This window comes from Nerophis ophidion, linkage group LG18, assembly GCF_033978795.1.
Source record: "Nerophis ophidion isolate RoL-2023_Sa linkage group LG18, RoL_Noph_v1.0, whole genome shotgun sequence".
In the NCBI taxonomy this organism is placed as follows: domain Eukaryota; kingdom Metazoa; phylum Chordata; class Actinopteri; order Syngnathiformes; family Syngnathidae; genus Nerophis; species Nerophis ophidion.
In genome coordinates, this window is record NC_084628.1 from 20,160,939 (window position 1) to 20,185,556 (window position 24,618).

General features: G+C 42.2%; 2 protein-coding genes and 1 long non-coding RNA gene across 4 annotated transcripts; all 3 read right to left on the bottom strand.

Annotated features, from left to right (window-relative positions):
• Nucleotides 1-1,665: 1,665 nt before the first annotated feature.
• Nucleotides 1,666-10,134, bottom strand: LOC133536868 (mediator of RNA polymerase II transcription subunit 17-like). Of its 2 annotated transcripts, none has more exons than XM_061877519.1 (4): nt 9,994-10,134; nt 6,386-6,523; nt 2,247-2,591; nt 1,666-2,155 (listed from the first exon to the last, which is right to left on the bottom strand). In XM_061877519.1, the coding sequence occupies exons 3-4, from the start codon at nt 2,533-2,535 to the stop codon at nt 1,947-1,949; spliced, it is 498 nt and encodes a 165-aa protein (XP_061733503.1). In that variant the 5' UTR covers nt 2,536-2,591; nt 6,386-6,523; nt 9,994-10,134; the 3' UTR covers nt 1,666-1,946. The 2 variants fall into 2 exon arrangements, with proteins under 2 accessions (XP_061733503.1, XP_061733502.1); XM_061877518.1 differs by lacking the exons at nt 6,386-6,523; nt 9,994-10,134 and adding an exon at nt 6,250-6,287 and having other exon boundaries at nt 2,247-2,406; nt 2,474-2,591.
• Nucleotides 10,135-11,668: 1,534 nt separating this feature from the next.
• LOC133536869 (uncharacterized) lies at nt 11,669-12,657 on the bottom strand. The gene is made up of 3 exons (XR_009802569.1): nt 12,647-12,657; nt 12,458-12,582; nt 11,669-12,259 (listed from the first exon to the last, which is right to left on the bottom strand). It is a non-coding gene; the product is annotated as an uncharacterized LOC133536869 (long non-coding RNA).
• Nucleotides 12,658-15,576: 2,919 nt separating this feature from the next.
• LOC133536867 (uncharacterized) lies at nt 15,577-22,746 on the bottom strand. Its single transcript, XM_061877517.1, has 2 exons — nt 16,310-22,746; nt 15,577-16,113 (listed from the first exon to the last, which is right to left on the bottom strand). The coding sequence occupies exon 1, from the start codon at nt 22,744-22,746 to the stop codon at nt 21,361-21,363; it is 1,386 nt and encodes a 461-aa protein (XP_061733501.1). The 3' UTR covers nt 15,577-16,113; nt 16,310-21,360.
• Between the last annotated feature and the right edge of the window lie 1,872 nt (nt 22,747-24,618).

Sequence of the window (24,618 nt, forward strand, 5' to 3'; positions counted from 1 at the left end):
GTCTGCCCAGTGGAAGTTGGCTGCAGAGGCTTTGTTGGCCAGACAACAATCAGGCTGCTTAAGGACATCGGATTTCGAGGCCAAACCCTGCAAAACACCATCAAAGCCCTCTCAGGAGCAGCAGAGACAGCCAGTCGGTGGCTGTGGGTGAAGAGGAGAGACACCATCTGGGGATGTAGTAAGACCTACATCACATAATGGTTAAAAGCAGAGGGGGGCTCACCTGGGACGCCAGGTGTTGCCGATGAGCCCTCTGGAGGTGTCGTGGGCCTATCATTGAAACGCCGGTGAAGGAGGGTGCCTACCTGATGACCCCAATGAAGCTGACAACCATTACCCTTCCTCCTCTCTGCCCCCCATCTTGCAATCCCACCCAACCAGGTCTAACACCACAACCGCTCTGAGGCAGCGCTGAAGGAGGTAGCCTAGTATTTCCACTCTACTCAGGTTATCTTGTATCATGGGATTGTTCTATCTAGACCTAAAATGGAACTTCTCTTCCTTTACAATCGGCTAATAAAAGTTTCAATCAATCAAATCCATCTTCCCTATGCACTTTAACTCCTGTGGTCGTTCTGTTCCTCATCTACCCTGATCTTAGGTCATCAACCTACACTGCAAAAAGTCAGTGTTCAAAAACAGGGGGAAAAAAATACAAAAATGAGGGGTATTTTAATTAAACTAAGGAAAATTATCTGCCAATTGAACAAGAAAATTCGGCCTGTCAAGACTTTCCAAAACAAGCAAAATTAGCTAACCTCAATGAAAACCAAAATACCTTAAAATAAGTATATTTTCCCTAATAAGTGCACTTTTCTTGGTAGAAAAACAAATGAGACCTTTTTGCTTAATATGTTGAAAAATATTCTTAAATTAAGTAAATGCTAGTGCCATTATCTTGACATAATGATATGAGCTCAGCATCATGATTTTTTTTCATGCTTGAAATAAGAAATTATTACTTTAAAAAAGTAGTTTTATACTTGTGAGTGTTGATGACACAGCTTTGCAACAGTTAATAGCATAGTTCAGGGGTCTCAGACACGCGACCCGCGGGCCAATTGCGGCCCGCGAGACGTTATTTTGCGGCCCCCACCTTAATATGAAAGTTTTATATGAATGGCGCTTGACAGCGTTGTGTTATTTGGGTCCAAAATGGCTCCTTCAACGTTCTGGGTTGCCTACCTTTGCGTTAGTGGAAAATCGGCAAATGAGTGAAAGCGACAGAAACGTTGCCATGGAGACAAGGGTTTTCTTACGTGCCTGGCTGCAGTCACACCGCGACACCTGTCCGTCAGTTATAACAGTCCCGATAACCTGGACTAATTCAAACCGTTATTTGTTTTCTTTATTGTTTAATTTGCATTGCCTCACATGATGAACACTACATATATTTTTAAGTGATGCCGGATAACACTCCGGGAGCCGTCACTTTTTTGCGCTCGCTATCCCGGTACATTCCCGGCTTTTATCCGCCGACCGCCGTGTTGCGGTAGGGAGGAAAAGCTGAACGACACACATTGCGGAAATAACATCATTCTCCGTGCGTCAGCTAAATACAAATATATTCCACAACCCCAAACATGTCTTTTCAAAGCCTGCAGTGAAGAAAAAGGTTAGTGATGTTGTGCAAAGACAATTCCAGGAAAAGTGGGAGATGCAATATTTCTTTGTTGAGCACAGGTGTCTTATTTGCACAGAAAAAGTTGCGGTGCACAAGGAAAACATTTTGAAACGTCATTATACAACTAGACATGCTGAGGAGTATGCAACATTTTTTTTAAGAAATCTTTTCTCGCAGTCCAGCCTCACCCAGTGGGGAAAGCAGCGCTCTTGTAAAAGTCCTCAAGAATAAAAAGGGCATGAATTTTGTAACATGGCTTCTTCACAAAGAATGTTTTCCTGTCCATCTCCAGTCGGCAGAGGAGGGCCGGGGGTAGTTGTGTTTAAGGGCAGGGGGTCAGGGTGGCCATGAGGAGCTCCATTTTGTAGACAAAGTTCCGTCCCTCCATCTTTCTCCAGTGGACCTCCTTGTACGGCCCCCTGAGGTGGGTCCACTTGGCATCCTGGATGACATCGCTCTTGGGCAGCTCCTTAGTCTGTTTGCGGGGGAACTGCACCACCACCTTGCAGCCGCTCTCTGGACCGTTACGCACTGGAGCGAGAGAAAACGAAAAACGGGAACAGGGCAGTTAAAGATGGTGTACTTGATCGCTCCAGCTCTCCCATGCCATGCCCCACCTCACCTGAGATGGCATACTCTCCGTTGGGGGAGGCCACAGTGACAGCGGAGGCGTTTCCAATGCTCTCCACCGGGCCGAGGCCTACGTGGTTACTGAAGCTCAGCACATGCCAGCCCATCACTTTAGCCAGCTGCTGCACAGCATGCACCTGGTGCTGGGACATCTGCGACAAGACACCACCATGCGTGAAAGGATGAAAAAGGGGCCGACTGAGACGACGGCAGCCGTACCTGTGAGAGGAGGAAGTCCTGCAGCTCTTGCTCCTGATGTGACAGAGTGACGACACGTCCATCTCTGTGCACCACCCTGATCTGTTCCACACCGATGTTGAGCTGCAGCTGGATGGACCTGAACACACAGCCGCATAAGAGTTGGGCTCAGGGCTTCCACATGTGCTTCTCTCCAGGGGAAAGGGAAAAAAATGTATAATGTGCTGCCAGGGGGGGTGCCATTTTAATCCCGCAATTTTTTACCTTAATGGCTCAACATACTCTGAAAATAACATTAATTCATTACTATATATATATTTTTTTTATAGATATTACACTCATGTGCTAAGCGATTTGAACAAAACATCATCTTAGATTTGTATTGTAGTTGACAAAGCAGATATCAGTTCTCAAATGCCTGTGTGACAAGGTGTGACACTGGGGAACACGCTTTATCAGTATCATGCTTCAAAAAGCTGTGCACTACAAAATGTGAACATTGTAGCCATTAATCCTGACTTCCTCATTGCGATTTGAAAAAAATCGGCACCAATCTTTGTATACATTTTTGTTTAGAAGGTTTCCTCATTGCGATTTGAAAAAAATCGGCACCAATCTTTGTATACATTTTTGTTTAGAAGGTTTAAGTGTTTTATATATTGTGCTCAACTTCCTCATTGCGATTTGAAAAAAATCGGCACCAATCTTTGTATACATTTTTGTTTAGAAGGTTTAAGTGTTTTATATATTGTGCTCAATTTTAATATATGATTATTTATTGAGTTCGGGGCTGTTTGCATCTTCCTCTCAGTTACATTTTTCAAAGCAAAAAATATAACAAGAACACCGTTGGGAACCCTAAGATTACCATTAGTTGAACACGTTTGATTAATAAAAAATTTCACAATTACTAAGTTGATGTCATAAAAAATTATTGCCGGTCACTCACCCTATCTTGTCAACACGTACACGCAGGGAGCGCATGCACACATTGAATAGCAGTCTAACACACGCAAACAATTTGCAATCATGTTGTTGTTATTATAAAATATACATTCAATCGTAGATAATGCCAACATCCAAAACTAATGCGCGTGCATGTCTTACATACGTACGTACATACACTTGAGGACATAATTATTAGGCCCCCCACCCCATGAGAATTTCATTTTTTACTAAGTTTTTCCCAAGTGCTATTAAAGAGAGGGCAATGCATTTTTCACACCGCTTTTCCAACCATTCTACGTTCATTTTGGATGCTTCCAATATTTGCATTTGCACACAGGAACAAAGTTATTTCAGAAAAAACATACATCATCAGAGTCATAATTATTAGCCCCATAAAAACTTCCAGCAGTTTGAGACACAGCAAGTGTTGGAAGTCATGTGCTCTAATTAATTAAGCCTGTTTGAAGTCAACAGTGAACACTGACTGTGTCAGAGGGACCTCTAGAGCAGATCTACTTCACGTTGGATGATTCATGAATCAGAAAGCATCGTGCCAAAAACAAAATAAATCCGTTTACACTTAAAGCTGGGGTCAATAAGTTATATTCTTTAAATAAAAAGAACCATATTAGCATCATATAGTATAACGTAACAGTAATCTTTTCTGAATTTTTTTCTTACTACTGCGTGCTGTCTGCGCCTTATAAGTATTTTAGTAAATAAAACCCCAAAAGACAAAATAATTTGTCTTCTTGGTGGTCAACCCCTCCAGATCCAATCACAGGACTTAGAGAAAGGAGGGGTGAGCAGAGCCCATGAAGGAGCCTCCTCATTGGCTGACGCGTAATACAGTGAAGTGCGTGCACGGTTCAAACTTGTTACATGGCTACTGAACGCCCACCTGGAAATACCTGCAATTGCTGTTACAGCATATACTGCTATAAAAAAAAAAGAGAGAGGAAAACAGAGGAAGAAAAGAAAGCCGCTGTATGTCTACCAAAAAAAAAAAAAAAAGACGAGCCAAGACTTAAATATTGGTCCTTCAGGCCAGTATTAGACTAACTTAAATATTGTAATCTTCTATTTCCCTATATTTTGTATGTATCCTTTTGCGTGGAGATGTGTTTTACTGATAGTCTGCAACAAAATACAAACAAGGGGATCCTTCGTTGCACCTTCAGACTGCCAAACTATGTGTGCACGACTTTGTGCACTTCCAGGGAGGAGACTGGGAGGGACCATCAGCAGGGTGCGCATAGTTGGGGGAAATATCATTGATACACAGAAAGCAGGAAATGGAGAAACGTTATCACAGTGTTTCCAAATGTCAAGAACTAGAGTGAGAAGTATCAATAAATTCAAAGACAGCCACATAGTACAAAACAAACTTGGCAGAGGTAGGAAAGCACTTATGTCAAAGATTCTGGAAAGATGGTTAGTGAGAGCCTGCGATGAGTTGGCGACTTGTCCAGGGTGTACACCGCCTTCCGCCCGATTGTAGCTGAGATGGGCTCCAGCGCCCCCCGCGATCCCAAAGGGACAAGCGGTAGGAAATGGATGGATGGGTTAGTGAGAGCTGTGTGTAAAGACCCCAGAACAACTGTCAAGACACTAGTGAATGACTACGCCAGGTCTGGAATTGTAGTCTCAAAGAGACAATCTCTAGAGCCCTGCACAGGAATGGACTTTGAGGCTGCAGAGCAAGAAAAACTCCACTACTGTAAAAAAGACACCTTTGAACCAGACTGATGTATGCAAAGGACAACTAGGACAAAGACCACACATACTGGAATCGTGTCTTTTGGTCAGATGAAACCAAATTAGAGCTCTTTGGCCATCGAGTCACTGCTTCTGTTTGCAGAAAGAAGGGAGCCGAAAGAAAACAATACCCACGGTGAAACATGGTGGTGGGAGTATTATGCTGTGTGATGCTTCACTTCATTTGGAACTGGGAATATTGTCTAGGTGCAAGGAATCCTGAAGAAAGAAGGATATTTGAAGATCTTGGAAAAAAAAACAACCCTCAAGCAGTCAGCAGCAAAACTGGGTGTGGGTCGCCACCTTGTCTTCCAACGTAACGACCCAAAACATATATCAGGCCTGGTGAGAAAATCTGCAGAAGGTCAAGGTGAATGTGAGTGAATGGTCTGTACATAGCCCCCAAATGAAGCTCATTGACACCCTTTGGGGACAATTGAAGACGAAAGTCCATGGCAGAAGACCGTCAAACTGAGGGGCGCTTGAGAGGTTTTCCAATAATAATTTGGACCCCGGTAGTTATTTTTTGGTTAAATAAATGTTTGTCTGTGGAAAATACAATAATGGAAGCACCAAAATAAAGGCAATTTAGAAAATATGTTTATAAAAATGAGTTGCTCTCTTTAACAGTATTTGGAAGATAATTCTCCAAAAATTACATTTTAATGGGGAGAGGCAAATAATTCTGTCCTCAAGTGTACGTCATTACGTCCTAGAAGACGTACTGTAAGAGGGCGGGATATAACGGATAAAATACATCGGAAAGTTAGCACCTTCTACGCATCTGTGTAAATGTAGCAAACAGTCCCTTTTAAACGAAAATCTTCAGTTTCAAATGGTTGAAGTTGGTCGAATATGTTTATAGTTTAAAAGAATACAAATTGTTTTCAAATTCAGGCAAATTGATGCACTTTAAATGTTATTTTAAAGGCTAAAAAATGCTAGTAATAATAATGTTAATGTTATTCTTTACCTACAATGATCTATATTTTTCTTTTTTCTTCTTCTTTATTGTTAATAAGGATACAATGTTATAACAGTCTTATGGCAAAATTATTATTAATAATTGAGAAGCACCGGCATATATTTACCTCCATTGGATTGGATTTAGCATCTTTTATAGGAGAAAATGTATCAAACCTTGATAGAAAAAATGTGGACACCCCTGCGTTAGAGTGTCCTATGTGGGATTACTTTGTGGTATTTCTGTATCTCTCCAACACATACTTGCAGATTTGCTCGCAGCCCTGAGAGGTGATCAGCACTTTGACACTGGACTCGTAGACGTCGTTTATGTTGGACCAGTGAGCTTGGATCTGGGGGTCTTCGATCCGGCTGGCCAGACTATCGATGGTGCGTGCGGTCCTGCAAATGAAGCAGGTTAAAAGTTGTTTACGCAAACATAACAGGTGTAGAGCACCCGTAAAAGGTACGGTTTGCAACTTTCTCAATATTACATTTTTCAAACCAAAAATTATAACAAGAACACCATTGGCTAGCCTATGTTACCATTGGTGGTTTAAGAGAACAGAACTAATAAATAAATGTCTATATTTGTAATAATCAGAAGTTAAAAATGAAATAATTAAATGTTGGGTGTACGCGCAAATGCCCATGGCACGTGCTCACCCAAAGGAAAGATCTCCACGTACAAAAGAATAAAAAACAGATCCAATGGCCACCGTGCAGTTTGTTTGTTATATTTGCACACAGAGAGAAAGAGAGACAGAAAAAAACAATATTTAATTTAAAGCAAAAATATCTGCGAGTTTAAACAGGCAAGCTAGACCATAAATCCCTCCAAACATAGCCCTGCACCGTGGCGTTCTTCTTCTTCTCCGTGTGCACGCATCCTGGAGGTTTGAAGTAGGAAGAGGACGGGTCTCAATGATCGAACGCAAGCACCCTCTAAGCATCCACCAAAAGGCTGAAATGTGTCCCTTGCATAACGTATCTACGATAAGCGACGCCGACTTGGTCATCTCCTTGCGAACACTCCCTCAGACCTTCACATGCACCTCTCAAAAATTGTTGTACAACTCTGCTTCCTCCCTCCCTTTCACTGCATGCCAAGAACATTCACTGACAAGATTAAGTGCATTTAATCTTTTATTTTAAACATTGAAGAATTTTGTGATTTTAACAGTAACACACCACAGGGCTGACTGTGGGTGTGTCAGCAGGGCGGCCAAATAAAAGGACAGTTCAGCTTGTCGTTTTGTTTTCTGCAATTATGTTTGTTTGATATTGGGACGCAGTGGAAGAGTGGCCGTGCGCAACCCGAGGGTCCCTGGTTCAATCCCCACCTAGTACCAACCTCGTCACATCCGTTGTGTCCCGAGAAAGACACTTCACCCTTGCTCCTGATGGGTGCTGGTTAGCGCCTTGCATGACAGCTCCCTCCATCAGTGTGAGAATGTGTATATAAATGGGTAAATGTGGAAGTATTGTCAAAGCGCTTTGAGTACCTTGAAGGTAGAAAAGCGCTATACAAGTACAACCCATTCACAGTACTGTAAAGCGCTTTATTTTGCGTTCCAAGTGGACAAACTAAAATAAGGAATTTTTGTCGAGGCTAGAACAAATTAGTCACGTTTAAGTTATTTCTTAAGGGGAACTTTGCTTCAATCTACAAACTTGTCTTTATATGAACGCCGTTAAAGAATATATTAAATGTTTGTAAATCAAAATCCAACTGTGTGGGGGCAGGGGTGTCAAACTCATTTTTAATGAGGGCCCCATGGGAAATAGGGCCGCTTGTAACAGTGAATATACAGTATAAAAATATAAACTTATATTAACCTCGTTAAACAATTGTATCCAATATTCAAGTATTAATCATTGACAACCCAAAAAAATGCTTGGAATATATTTTTGCATGATTAGATAACATTAAAGTTTAGAAGATAGGCAATTGCATGCAGTACATTTTTTCTCTCAAAATTAAAAGAACAAATGCATCTAGCTTGAAAGGGCTTTGATACATTAGAGTGTTTTCATAAAATGGTGTGGCCCCCGGGCCCTGATTTTGAAACATGTGACGACCTCTAAAGTTTTGTAATCAGAAATATCAAGCGGCTAAAATGTGTCAAACATGAATGACTGTAGAGAGTGTTTAGCATTTTCTCATCATTATTTGCAGGGGATTTGAATTTGTATAATTTTGAATCATGTGTTGTGTTTGGATGTTTTTTTCCATAACATCCACAAAGTTCAGTGAGCAGGTTGTGTTGTGTGACTATGTGTTGACTTTTTGTGCCATGAATGATAAATGTTGTTTGGATTGGGTCGTACATTAAAATGCTGTTCCATGTACACAACGTGGTGGGAAACTTGCAGTAATTATACTGTCTGATATTAAAAATTAGGTCGGAGTCACCCCTAGAGCAGAATTGTTTCAACGTGGCTCGGTTGGTAGAACGGCCGTGCCAGCAATTTGAGTGTTCCTGGTTAGATCCCCAGCTTCTGTCATCCCAGTCACATCCGTTGTGTGCTTGAGAAAGACACTTCACCCTTGCTCCTGAAGGGTCATAGTTAGGGTCTTTGCATGGCAGCTCTCGCCATCAGTCTCTGAATGTGTGCGTGAATGGGTGAATGTGGAAGTAGTGTCAAAGTGCTTTGAGTAACTTGAAGGTAGAAAAGCACTATACAAGTATAACCCATTACAATTGCTTATTACTCAGAGCTGTGTCACATCCAGAAGTACGCGGATGACACAGCCATCGTCGGGTGCATCAGGGACGGCAGAGAGGAGGAGTTTCGGAACCTGGTGAGGGACTTTGTTGTCTGGTGCGACACGAACGTCTTGCAGCTCAATCCGTCAAAGACCAAGGAGCTGGTCATTGACTTTGGGAGGTCGAGTCCACGGTCACAACCTATTGTGATCGAAGGAGTTGAAGTACAGACCGTGGACTCATTCAAGTACCTCGGGGTTTGGGTGGACAATAAGCTGGACTGGACTGTTAACACGGACCACCAGTACAAGAAAGGACAGAGCAGGCTGTACTTCCTCAGGAGACTGCACTCCTTCAACATTTGTAGAAAACTCCTGTGGATGTACCACCAGTCTGTGGTTGCCAGTGTTCTGTTCTACATGGTAGTGTGCTGGGGGGGCAGTACATCTAAGAAGGACAGCTCCAGACTTGAGAAACTGATCAGGCGGGCCGGTTCTACAATCGGAATGAAACTGGACTCACTGGTGACGGTGGCAGAGAAGAGGACTGTTGACAAACTAGTGAGCATCCTGGATGATGCCAGTCACCCTCTGCATAGCATTATCAGTAGCCAGAGGAGCCTGTTCAGTGCTAGACTGCTTCAACCCAAGTGCAGGACTAATAGACTCAAGAACTCCTTTGTCCCACACGCCATTAGACTGTACAACTCCTCTCTGGGACGGGGGACGGGGGGTATTAGGATGACAGGGGATGCAAAACATTAACAGTGCAATACGTTTTCATAACATGGTCAATACTGCCTACTTTGTCTTGTTATAGTCTTATTTTACTGTTATATTGTTATTCCCATTGTTTTTATTCTTTTTGTAATATTTCTCTATTTTGTTTCCATTTAAACCCCCATTATTTACTTTTTACTTTTTTCTTTAAATTGATCTCAACTCTGTACACTGCTGCTGGAATTTTAATTTTCCTGAAGGAACTCTCCTGAAGGAATCAATAAAGTACTATCTATCTATTAAACTTGTGACGACTCGCGGGGAAAACTGAACACGCCAACGAGCCGTTGTTTGGACACCCCTGCTCTAAATGAATCATTCCCTCTGCATGTGACTTTCCATCAAATGGTAACAAACTTTGTCTGCATATAAAAAGCTGTACCAGCGCGAGGTGCTCCTTTCTTAGAGCCGATTTCCCTCGGAGACGAGCTTTCTCGTGCTGCTCCACTCGTTTCCTCTCATTGTCCCTTTGTAGGTCTTCCAGGTTTTTCATCGCCAGCTCGGCTCCCTGGTGGGCACTCGTCTGTTTGCACAAGCCCATTAGACAACTTTAAAAGTCAGGAGTCACGAGCATGCAGTGACATCAAGGCTTACCTGGGGTATGTCCTCCTCCCTGTCCACTGCGGTGGCAGGCATGTGGTAGTGTGTGAAGGCATAGGCATTGACGTCACACTTCTTTACAAATGCGGTTTCTCTGGCACAATATCCTACATGTAAGGAGATGACTAATTGTTGGATCGTGCAGAAGCTTTGGTCAAATGATGGCTTATTCACACTGGTTTTGTACAATCACCAGTAGAGGGTTTGGAGGAGGCGCGGGCAGTCTGGCCACCTTTTCCGATCTCGCCTTCTCCACCTGCAGTGCCTTCTTCCTAGCTTTAATTATTCTGCAGGAAAGCAAAGAGTGCACACATGTCTCTCACCATTTCAATATGAAAACAGCCAATGTTTCCCATACAAATAAAGATGTGAATTTTTTTTTAATTATTATTATTTTTATTACCACAAGCGGTTTTATGTCACCTACATCATGTAACGTTTCACAGCAGGGAACTTTTAGAAACACCTGCTTTTTAAGTCATAAACAAGTCAATGGATTAATATTGACCTGTGGATTACTGGATCGCTCGGACTAGGAGGACTGTTGAAGTGCTGTAGAGGCGGTCGTGAGTAAAGCACGCTCACCTCAAAATGACATAACTCTTATTAGCGTGCCTAACTTTTGTGGAGGAAATATTGTTGTGTAACAAACGTCTGTGTGCTGTTGCCTCCTTTTTTGTGACTATTCAAAGGTGATTATCAGATCCTAATGTTGTCTTTATACCTCCCAGCGATCTTCATTAAAAGTCATTTGGATAAAAAGATACAGATAAAAGCAATTGTGCAGAATCTTAACAGCCCTCCTGGACCAACCCAATTGGGGACCAGTACCAAAAAATACCAGTACTTTGTATACATACCTACTTGTCATTAAAGGCTTCCAACATTGAAAGAGGGCAAAATAACTAAATAACCCAGGGGTGTCAAAAATGCAGTCTGTGTTACACGTAGCAATAAAATAGGCAGCAACAATTAAAAAATACAGCAAAACAATGTCTTGTAAAAAAAAAAAAAAACACAGTGATACTAATAAAACAGAATTGTTTTTAAATGTAGTAACTTTTGTAGCTTTTAAAAAAAATACATGCGGAAGTGCCCAATTCCTTGGGCACTTCACAATTGGATTACAATTCAGGAGCTATGATTTATAAAAATAAAAATAAAAAAGAGCATTGAAGCATCTTACAGTTTTACATTTCGTTTCACTATATAATTGTTTATCAGTTGCAGCTTTAAAAAAAAACTGTGCATTTACTAATAGTTTACCATCGTCCATGTCCAAACTGCGATGAGTCTAAAAATGTATTATTTCCCCCCAACTCTCGTCATATACAGTGGAGCCAAAAAGTATTTAGTCAGCCACCGATTGTGCAAGTTCTCCCACTTAAAATGATGACAGCGGTCTGTAATTTTCATCAAAGGTACACTTCAACTTTGAGAGACAGAATGTGAAAAAAAATTCAAGAATTCACACTGTAGGAATTTTAAAGAATTTATTTGTAAATTATGGTGGAAAATAAGTATTTGGTCACTTCAAACAAGGAAGATCCCTGACTCTCACAGACCTGTAACTTCTTCTTTAAGAAGCTCGTCTGTCCTCCACTCGTTACTTGTAATAATGGAACCTGTTTGAACTCGTTATCTGTATAAAAGACCCCTGTCCACGGCCTCAAACAGTCAGACTCCGCACTCCACTATGGCCAAGACCAAAGAGCTGTCGAAGGACACCAGGAAAAGAATTGTAGACCTGCACCAAACTGGGAAGAGTGAATCTACAATAGGCAAGCAGCTTGGTGTGAAAAAAATAACTGTGGGAGCAATTATCAGAAAATGGAAGACATACAAGACCACTGATAATCTCCCTCGCTCTGGGGCTCCATGCAAGATCTCATCCCGTGGGGTTATATTACAAAGTATTGAGTTGAATTTTTGTTATTGACCAAATACTTATTTTCCACCTTAATTTACAGATAAATTATTTAAAATTCCTACAATGTGAATTCCTGGATTTTTGTTTTCACATTCTGTCTCTCACATCTGAAGTGTACCTATAATGAAAATTACAGACCTCGGTCATCATTTTAAGTGGGAGAACTTGCACAATCGGTGGCTGACTAAATACTTTTTTGCCCCACTGTACAAAATTAAACAATGACATCAAACTGACACAGCCCCACCACAAATCTGTACCCACAAACAAGATTGCCAATCTGTGGGAAAAAAATTGACGAGTTAAAACTCCTCACCGGTTTTGCATCTCACTGTCTTTGAGCTTTTGTGATTTCAGCTCCTCGAGGGCTCCTCTAAAGCGCTCCTCCGCTTTGGCATCATTCTCCGCTTCCTTTTGAGCTATGGCCACCAAGTCAGGTTCCTTGCGCGGATAAAGAAAAGGCAGTTAGCATGCACGTGTGACTGTTTTCGCTCCTTCATCTTACATTTTCTTTGGCCATCCGTTGTCCTTGGCCGACCATCTGGAGGCTATGTTCATAAAGTATCTGCAGCGCGGATAGTCTCTCACTGCGCTCTCGCTCCCATTCGTCCCTCAGATCCTCTTCCAGCTGCCCCAACTCACGATGACGCCTTTGCTCCACATTTTGACGCATCTGCAGGGCGATGGATTTCTGCTGCTCTCGCACCTGCGGGTCAGTCCAAGACAATGCTAGCTGACCGGTTGCTTGGGGTGGGCGATATGCATAATTTACTTTTTTTGTTTTGTTAGCATCACTATTTGCTTTTAACACAGAGGCGTTTCCATCATGGACCACATTACAGTTACAGCCGTCTATATTGGGCCACTTGTCACTGCGACATCATAAAAAACATTTAATCGCCACATGATATTACAAACTTCCCCCTTTCATTTGATCATCATCATATGTATGGCAAAAAATCAGAGGGAAAATTTGACATACGTATTTTCAGTTATAGTCAAAGTAATTTCAAAAAGGGTTTTTATAGAAAAAAAAGCTTGGATTACCTTTTTGCATCACATAATACTGAATTAAGAACTGTGAAGTTGTAAGAAGTACCATTTTTTTCAGTCAAAATTAAAAGATTGAGACAAATTATATAATTCCTTACTGACATACATTTCCAGGCTGTTGCCTACAGTTCTATATCTGCGCTCAAAGATCACAGAATACTATTGAACTTTTTTGCACTTATTGTTGGGTAATATCTGAAATCTCAGGAACTAAACTAATGCCAATTTCTGTGTGGATAAAATACAGGTCCTCTATTGATGATAAAGATAAAATTGTCATTGAACACGTTTCAAATTCATTGAATGACTATCATTTGTGCCTTAAAATGTCTTAATCAAGATTCTAATATAAATCCAAAACAAAAATATTTTAAGAAAACAAAAACATTTATTTGTGAACAAGTAAATGATATATACACATTATAAATACAAACATAGGACAGTGTAACAATATTAAAACAATATTTTCTTAAATTGATTACATTCAATTATTCATGCAAAATAAAGTTGGCGGTCATACAAATTATTTGGCAATTATTCCATGACATATGACATTACTACAACATAAACACACATGTATTTGTGCAAATGGACAGACATTTTTTTGAAATATCGATATCATAATGCAGTGTTTTTCAACCACTGTGCCACGGCACACTAGTTTGCCGTGAGATACAGTCTGGTGTGCCGGGGGAGATTATCTAATTTCACCTATTTGGGTTAAGAAATATTTTTGGCAAACCAGTAATTATAGTTTGCAAATGATGTGTTGCTTTTGAGTGTCGGTGCTTTCTAGAGCTCGGCAGAGTAACCGTGTAATACTCTTCCATATCAGTAGGTGGCAGCCGGTAGCTAATTGCTTTGTAGATGTCGGAAACATGGTTTGTCGTGATCACAATATGCAGACAACAGTGTGCACTTAAAAAGGTATCTAATGCTTAAACCAAAAATAAATAAAATGCAAGTGCTGCTAAGAAAAGGCATTGAAGCTTAGGGAAGGCTATGCAAAACGAAACCAAAACTAAACTGTCTGCAAAGTAAACAAAACACTAAATGCTGGACGACAACAAAGACTTACTGTGGAGCAGATGGCATCCACAAAGTACATCCGAACATGACATGACAATCGACAATGTCCCCGCAAAGAAGGATTAAAAACAACTGAAATATTCTCGATTACTAAAACAAAGTAGATGCGGGAAATAGCGCTCAAGGAAGACATGAAACTGCTACAGGAAAATACCAACAAAACAGGAAAAGCCACCAAAATAGGCCCGCGAGACAAGAACTAAAACACTGCACACAGGAAGACACCAAAAAACTCCAAATTCGTCACGGCGCGATGACTTTGAGACAACAGCTGTAGTCATGCATGAATTCATATCCAACACTTACGAAAACAACTTTTTACTGTCAATATCAGCTGCTGAGTTTCATTTTTTAATGATTTCTGCAGGTGGTGTGCCTCCACATTTTTTGCCTTAGCTCAAAAAAGGTTGAAAAACACTGTCATAACGTAAGCACCAATCTGATACAGCTAATTCTATACTATCGATATTGGCTTCCACACTCCATCATGTTTGCTATGATCTGGTACACTGTCAACTTTTTTGTCCATAATGTCAACTTTGATCCTGCCTGTAAATAACAGAGTAGTGACGAATGCTTTTATCACTACCTGACAGCAGCATGTTTTTGTTTTTTAATGCGTGGGGAAACAGTGACGCCATCGTTTGGCCTTTTAAACCAGCGTGCTAATGAAAATGAGTACGTTTGATCGTTTCAATTTTAATAAAGCCAATTCTCCATTATGTACCTGTTGCAGTCGCAGTTTCCTTCTCCTTTCCCTTTCCTCTCGTATCTTCTGAGCCTCCTCATTCGGGCTCGGTCTGAATTTAGCAACCATTCTCTTCATGTTCTCGCCGCGCACTGGTCAACATGTCTGTGTAGCAACATGCAGCTAGCGCCACTGCTAATCAGCCGAGTTAAAAAGCTCCGCGTGTCGATGGCGTTTCGCCACTTACACGCGAGTTAAAAAGCCGATAACAGAAGGACAGCATATTTGCTGGAACATCAGCTTGTACAAAAAAATAGGCCAAGTCTAACCAAAATATCCTTCTCCGCGGCAACCAAATCCGTGCAAGGCAGCTCAAAAGAGTTGACTTTGAATTGTGACCTACGTCACATCCGGTGGTTTAAAAGTCCCGCCTTAAGGCTCGGAACTCGTGCACTTCCGTACTTACGGTTAGCTTCTTTTTGATTGATTGATTGAAACTTTTGGTAATAAATTGGACAGTTCAGTACATATGTGACGGTCCACAACTGGATGTGGCAAAATGCAGCTCCACACTGCTGTCGCTTTAACATATCACTGGCACCAGGTGGATTATGAATTTCTTTTATTACAGTGTCCTGTAAAACAGTGCAAATTGTGAGATTGTGAGTCCACTTGGGTCACGGGATTCTCAGTTTGGAGGTGTCACAGTTCTGATGTTTGACATAACAAACCATAGTTTCATTGTACAAACAACATGTTACATTTGGGTGTGATCGTATAGTGTTTAGACCAAATCTTTATACTAATCATCATATTAATTTCTTCAATGGTTTCACATGTACTGACAATGGTGTGCTCAAATTAACAATAATCCTTTTTTTTTAATATGCAAAATACACAGTAAATTTACAGAAACTACATTTTACAGGATGTCCCTAAACACACCTCGCATCCAAAATGGCTGCTTCAAACCATGCGGTTGATAAACCAGGCTGCGGCCTAGCCATGCTAGCATTAGCATCATACAATAGGTCAGGACAAATATGTGAACAGCCAAACAAACACAGTGGCATGAAATATAATATTACCTGTAAAACAGTGCAAATTGTGAGATTGTGAGTCTACTTGGGTCACGGGATTCTCTAAATAACAATCACCAATTAGTTTACACAGTAAAAGTGTGTTATCGTCTTTAAAATATCACTCTAGGATACAGTTTTGGTCAATACCAATTAGCGAAACTTTTTATGTGTCTGTTACAAAGTACTAATCAAAATATAAACAGTCAATATTCACTAATTAGTAATCAATCCCGGACAATACAAAAACGTGTCTCACCAGTTTGGAGGCGTCACAGTTCTGAGCACTTCCCACAGGTGACCGTACATACCACTTCTCGCCAGCAACAGGCGCTGTTGGAACACTTAATTCATAATTTAATCAAGCATGAGGATATTCTGTTTTCTACACCGTTATATACACCCCCCTTAAAGTATGCTGAAGTGAGGCAAAACATGAAGAACAGTTTTAACGACAAAAAGTAGAAACAGTATGAGGATCTCGGGCAATAATGTACAACGGAAAAGTCAACGTCAGAAATTCTTCCTCAAGAAGTGTATAGGCAGAGGAGGGTACCAAAACCTGCACCTATCACAGACCATTAGAAATGCCATATACATTTCACATACACGTACATATCTACGCCCAGCAGTAGCGCTATTAGCGTCCAGCTTATAGAATACATTTTACAATTGTGCTAATACAAGTCAACAATATCACGGTTCGTCCCAAAACCAAATCAAAGAATTACACCCATACTAATGGTGGTACAACAACTCTCTGGAATGACATCTCCCAAATAAGTCTTTTGGGTGGCCTAATACTTCTACCACACCTTGTGGAGACTAAGGTTCCCTGAGTGTCTAGTGGATGTGTGCAGGCTACTTCTTCTAACTCAACCTGTAGTGGGGACGAGTCGTCTAGGGCAACAGGAAGGTCTGTCAAATGTGTTGTGTGAACTACAGGGTCAAATGAAAGTTCAGTGTGTGCGTGACTCATGTGGCTGCTTCCAGATTCGGCAGAGAGGTTGATAGGCAATTCCACAGACTGGCTTTCCACAATGCCATCCATCCGACAGCCTTCATCGAGCTGATCATCCTCAATTTCATCATCAGTTCCTGCCTCTGCCTGAGCCGGTGACTGCATGAGCCATTCCTTAGTCCGTGCTTGAACATCATCTTGATTACACAAAACACTGGGCTGGTTATCGCCACAATCTGTATCTGACTGTGACTCATCAGAATTTGTCTGGGCTTCATCAATCCCGGAGAATGTCAGGAGATCAACTGGGAGCAGCAAATTCCGGTGTACTACCTTCTCTTTCCCTGTTGCATCACGAATCCGGTACACATTGATCTTTGATCTCACAGACACAACGTCAAAAGGGGTTGAGTCCCATCGGTCTGCAACTTTCTTCTTCCCTTTTTCACCTCGATTGGCAAGCAACACTCTGTCACCTACAACTAACTGTGACCCTTTAACCTTTCGATTGTATATCTTCGCATGACGATCCTGCTCATCAACTGCGTGTTGTTTAGCAATCCGTGTGGCCTCGATGAAATCCCTTTTTAGATGGCACACAAACTCATTTTGGCTGACAACAGTGGAGTTCTCCAAGACATGATGGAACATAACGTCAACAGGCAAGCGTGGGACACGACCAGACATCAGGTAAAACGGGGCAAAGCCTGTGGTCTCATGCACTGTACAGTTGTACCAAAACGTCAGAGTCTGGAGCATTTGCGGCCATCTGGACTTGGATTTCGGGGGAAGGGTCCGAATCATACCTCCAAGAGTTCTGTTGAATCTTTCAGTAATACCATTGCCCATTGGATGATATGGAGTCATGTGGGATTTTTGCACTCCCGCCATCTGAAGAAGATCCTTGGTCCGAATGAATCCTTTTAGGGAATCCATAGATGCAGAAAAACTTGTCCCACAGGCACCGGGCAACTTGCTTTGCTGATTGGTTTCTGCAGGGGAATGCAAGAGCCAACTTCGAGAAATGGTCTGTCACAACCAGGACATCAGTGCATTTATTGTCACCTGATTCCGCTGTCCAAAAATCAATGCACACTAATTCCATGGGAGCCGAAGTGCGAATGTTCTCAAGAGGTGCACGGGCTTCTGGTTCAGGTGTCTTACCCAAAATGCATCTCTGACAGTTGACAACATGTCTCAAGATATCTTTTTCCATTCCTATCCAGAAAAATCTTTCGCTGGCCAGAGAAAACGTCCTAGAGCGGCCCTGATGACCAGCTGCGTCATGAACGCCATGTAAGACCTGTCTCTTCAGCGAGTCTGGAACGACAAACTGAAAGATTTTCTTGTTCATGAAGCCGTCCTTCTTCACTCGATATAGAATTCCACCACATACTTTGAACTTATCCCAGTGTCTCAACAATCTGAGCACACAGCTCGACTCAGTCGTTCTTTCATGTCTTGACGGTCTTTTGTGTCGGTTCACATAGAAGAGAACGCTGCTAATCGTGGGGTCCTGCTGCTGAAGATTTTGTAGTTGACTGTGAGAGACAACCACAGATGAATCTTCTTTGGGCAGCTGTAGCGATGTTGGGCTTGTTCCTGGCAGCAAAGAGACACCGCCAGTCCGGTGTGCGTCTAACACTGCGGACACTTCTCCAGCAGCAATTGCACCTCCAGGTGACTGAGAAGAAACTTGTCCTTCGGTCGATTGGCCTCCTGAAGATCGAACAGGTTGACAGTTGGTGGTCAAACGTAAAGCATGTTGTACAGTATCATTCACAACTTCATTCACTTGATCCAACAAGGAGAGATATGGCTCCTTTACCAAACGATGACTGACACAGGACTGCACAAAGGGCTCACGACTCAAGGCATCAGCCACTGTATTCTTGGGCCCTGGCACATATTTCAGGTCAAAATCGTAAGCTGCCAGTTTTGCAACACATCTTTGTTCACAGGCATCCAGCCTGGGCTTTGTCAAGACATAGGTCAGGGGGTTGTTGTCAGACCATGCAGTAAAGTGCCTCCCTTTTAGCCAGTGGGAGAACTAATCACAAATGGCCCATTTTAAAGCGAAAAATTCCAGCCTATGAGCTGGATAGTTCAGCTGGGCTCTTGACAGCGTTTTACTAGCAAATGCGACTGGCCTTGAAACCTCTTCGCCAGCACTAAGCTGGGACAAAACAGCTCCGATGCCATCAAACGAAGCATCCACAGCAAGAATAAAAGGCTTTCCGAAGTCAGGATGAGCCAGTGTTACCCCTTGGGACAGGTCACATTTCAATGTTTCAAATGCTTTCTGACACTCGGTTGTCCAGTCCTCTGCTGACAGCTTGACACAACTCGACTGCTTCAATTTAGATTTCATTCCTCGCCTGGCCTTACCAATTGCCTTCTGACCCGAGATGAGCTTAACTAAGGGTCTAGCCTTAATGGAGCAATGCTCAATAAAATGTTGATTATACAACACCATCCCCAAGAAAGATCGAGTCTTCTTTTGAGAGGGAGTTACACCATCACTATCCATCAAGTCAGATGCCTGCACTCTGCAAATGGCTTCAACCTTTCCAGGGTCTGTTTGGATTCCTGACTCAGATATAACATGGCCAAGAATCTCACTGATCTCCTGAGAAAGTGGCACTTCTTTGGTGCTAACTTGAGGTTGTGGTCCTTCAAGCGGGAGAAAACCATCTCCAACCGCTCAAGCGTTATCTTTTCTGTTGGACCAAAGACCATGAGATCGTTAAGGTAGCACAAGAGGCTAGTGAAATTCTCATTCCCGAAAATAGAGAGCATCATCCTCATAAATGTAGCTGGGCTGTTCGAGAGACCCTGTGGCATTCGGTTGTACTCATGAAGACCAAAGGGGGAGGAAAAGGCGGTGTACTTCTTGTGTCCTTCAAACAGAGGTACATTATAGAATCCTGACGTGAGTTCCATGGTGGAGAAAAAGACATTTCCTCCAAGTGCGACGAGAGCATCAGCCTGATGAGGCAGTGGGTGTGTGTCTCTCACTGTCCTCGCATTGAGCCATCTGAAATCAGTGCAGCTGGGCAAATTTCCATCTTTCTTCCAAACAAGAACCAAAGGTGATGCATATTCACTTGTGGATTTCCGGATTATGCCCTTTTCTTCCATCTCACTGAGAGCGGTTCTTAGCTTCTCATAGTAATTTGGTGGCACCCTGCGATAGAGCAGGCGGAAAGGCCTCTCATCCACCAGATGTATCTTGTGCACAAAGTCAGATGCTTCCCCACAGTCCATCTTGTTGCGCGAAAAGATTGTCTGTCTCTCGATGAGCCGGAAAAGCCTGTCTCTCCAAAGGTCGGAGACAGCGCAAGCATCCAGATCCAGATCTTGCAGACCAAGCCTGTGCAGCGCTGCCTTGATGTCCTCTTTAGACTTTACCTCTGTAGCAGCAGACATAACTTGGGAGTGAACTTGGATGTGGTCAGGCTGAGACAAATCTTCAACAGCAACACAGGAAAACACATCTGCTAGATTTGAGTTTTTCTTAAGCATCACAGGCTCACTGGTGGGGTAGATGATTTTCATAGGCAGGTATCGATCACCCCACATTGGTGATATCACCCTACCAACTAGAATCTTCCTTGATCTACACCGTGACTGGGTCGGTTCGATCATCACTGAGCTGCCAACTGACAAAGGTGCTGAGGCAGGAAGCTTACCCCAAACAAGGTGTTCACTCATCGGCTGGAGCATGACACATTGCTGAAGCTTCAGCGTGCCAACCTTGTCAGGCAGTTTCACCCCTCCATTTCTCTGTGTTAGAAAGGAGAGAGAAGAACCGGTGGCAATCTTCATCAATGACGCTGCTAGGCTCTGACATGAGTCGCCAGTAGCTCTCAGTCCCTCTCATCAGTTGAAGAATCTTTGTTATGACATTACTGCCCAGGATCATGTCGTCTGTCTGTCCTGGCACAACAAACATGGGAACAGCCAACTTGCGTTCATACACCACCACTTCCACATCATAAACAGCTGAAGGGGTCACTTGATGGCCACCACATCCAATAATGACAACACCATCAGTTGAGTGTCACTTCATGTTTGGAATGTGCTCCAACAACCGCGCTACAGCACACTCACTTAATGTGCAACCTGTAGACCCACTATCAATCATCGCTGTCAGGGGAATACCACCCGATGTGACAGTAGTATAGAACAAGCTATCAGACTTCTGAATTCTGTGTGTGCCTTGGAAAACAACTGTTCTATCTGGGGGTATGTCGGAACTGAGTGACTCAAACATAGACTCTAAATCATCGGAAAAACTACAGGGAGGATCATTAACAGGATCTACACCGACCTCCCCCTGGTGCAGATCAATCAGTTTTCCGACTGTGCAGCTGGCGTGAACCTCGCCTGAGCAGGACAATCGCGCCTCGCGCGGTCAGGTGAGTAGCACTGAAAACAGAGTCTATCCCTACGGCAGTGAAAAAGTGCAGAGTGAGCCATGTCACCACAAACAGCACAAGGCGAGTTATCCAGACCCATAATTCTGGAGAACCGTGTCTTTGGTGGTCTGGCCACAGGAGTACGGGCTTGAGCAGACCGCTCCAGCAAAATTTTTCTAACATGGCTATGACACGTTCAAAGGCATTCTGGTCTGTACCCTTAGCCATGTTAGCCTCTTTAGTGTCAGAACGACCAACTGCAGTGTGAAGCATATCAACATTGTTCAAATACACACATTCATTGGGCTTCCTACTCATCTCAGCAGCATTCTTTGAGGACAACTCTGTGTGATATTCATCCAGCACAGCCTGGACTTCCACAGCCGACCACTTGTCAATCGTCTTTGACCTGAATGTCATGGAAAGATCTCTGGAGGGGCAATTCTTTATAAACATTCGTGTCACCTGAATGGCGGAGCAGTCCAAATTCTTGCCTTGTTCCTCGAGGCGGTCAGCTGCAATGTCAGCAGCTTGGTTGAGTCTCAGCCAGTAGTCGTATGCACCTTCATTTGCCTTCGGCAACGTTGTGTAGAAGTCTGCCAGGGGAAGAGTTGAGCAGGGCACAGCAGCAAAATGCTTACGAAGAAGGCTATAGATCGCATCTAGATTTTTTGTAACATCAATGCCACTATTCCTCATGACAAATTTCACAATGTCTCTTGCTCTGCCTCTGAGGTGGACAAGCATTTCTTCTGCCTGATTCTCCATGTTGATGTCAGACCTCCTTACGTAGTTCCTCATCAGGTCCTCCCATTCGTGCACATCCACCGCGTCCGTGTCATCTCCCCTAAAGGACGGAGGTTCTTTCACCTTCCTGTGTGATACTTGACGCACTTGTGAGGAGTCTTGACCTTGTGTTAGTGTGTTAATGGGCGTGTCACAAACACCTGAGGCACTAGGTGTCAGCATAGTATGAGCTGGCCCTAGATGTGTAACTATACTGTCAGCTAGCTGCTGGCCAACGTGCCTTATAATGTCACTCATCTGGCTGACTACATCGTGTGACTGTAAAGTGGGATCTGCTGTTGGCGTAGCAGTAACCTGTGTGTTCAATGTAGTATTCATGTGGTGGCTCTGAGAAGGAACCCTGTCTCCACTATCTGAGTGAGCCTCTACTGGAACCTGTCTACCCCCCGCCACATGAGCTACATCTCCTTGGACAGGACTGTCAAACTGCAACACAAATGGGATCCCTCTACCTCTGCCAACACTTCTATGTAAGGGTGTACTAGTGTCAAACTTTAAATAGCTCATTTTGAAATATCAAAATAGAATAGCATAAAACTTACAATATGGATACCAGAAAAAAACACAGATAAAACACTCAAATCGGACACCGCGCACACAGCTTAAACCCTGTCCACCTGATGGCGTAATGAAGAAGCCGTCCAGCAAGATGGATCCGGTCCGATGTGAAGAGCCAAATTCGACGGGTCACGGCCCCAATGTGACGGTCCACAACTGTATGTGGCAAAATGCAGCTCCACACTGCTGTCGCTTCAACATATCACTGGCACCAGGTGGATTATGAATTTCTTTTATTACAGTGTCCTGTAAAACAGTGCAAATTGTGAGATTGTGAGTCCACTTGGGTCACGGGATTCTCAGTTTGGAGGTGTCACAGTTCTGATGTTTGACATAACAAACCATAGTTTCATTGTACAAACAACATGTTACATTTGGGTGTGATCGTATAGTGTTTAGACCAAATCTTTATACTAATCATCATATTAATTTCTTCAATGGTTTCACATGTACTGACAATGGTGTGCTCAAATTAACAATAATCCTTTTTTTTAATATGCAAAATACACAGTAAATTTACAGAAACTACATTTTACAGGATGTCCCTAAACACACCTCGCATCCAAAATGGCTGCTTCAAACCATGCGGTTGATAAACCAGGCTGCGGCCTAGCCATGCTAGCATTAGCATCATACAATAGGTGAGGACAAATATGTGAACAGCCAAACAAACACAGTGGCATGAAATATAATATTACCTGTAAAACAGTGCAAATTGTGAGATTGTGAGTCTACTTGGGTCACGGGATTCTCTAAATAACACATCAACAATCACCTATTAGTTTACACAGTAAAAGTGTGTTATTGTCTTTAAAATATCACTCTAGGATACAGTTTTGGTCAATACCAATTAGCGAAACTTTTTATGTGTCTGTTACAAAGTACTAATCAAAATATAAACAGTCAATATTCACTAATTAGTAATCAATCCCGGACAATACAAAAACGTGTCTCACCAGTTTGGAGGCGTCACAGTTCTGAGCACTTCCCACAGGTGACCGTACATACCACTTCTCGCCAGCAACAGGCGCTGTTGGAACACTTAATTCATAATTTAATCAAGCATGAGGATATTCTGTTTTCTACACCATTACACATATTCCGTACAATTGAACACTAAATGGTAACACCAGAATAAGTTTTTCACCTTGTGTAAGTCAGGGTCAGTGCACGTAAATCGATTGATTGATTGATTGATTGATTGATTGATTGATTGATTGATTGATTGATTGATTGATTGATTGATTGATTGATTGATCGATTGATTGATCGATTGATTCATTGAAACTTGTATTAGTATATTGCACAGTTCAGTACATATTCCATACAATTGACCACTAAATGTTAACACCCGAAAAAGTTTTTCAACTTTTTTAAGTCGGGGTCCACGTTAATCAATTCATGGTACAAATATATACTATCAGCATAATACAGTCATCACACAAGTTAATCATCATAGTATGTACATTGAATTATTTACATTAGTTACAATCCGGAAGGGTGGGATGAGGAGCTTTGGTTGATATCAGTACTTCAGTCATCAACAATTGCATCAACAGAGAAATTGACTTTGAAACAGTGTAGGTCTTACTTAGTAGCTATAGGATAAGTACAGTCAGCGGAGAACATAGTGACTTCAGATAACATTAGAGCAAGTATATACGTTAGAAATACATTTGATTATTTATATTAGGTTATTTATTAAGAGTGTGGGAAAAAATCAATACGAATCGAATACGTTGTGTGATTCAGAATAAATTCTCATTTTTTAAAAATCCATTTATATATATATATATATGTATATGTATATATATATATATA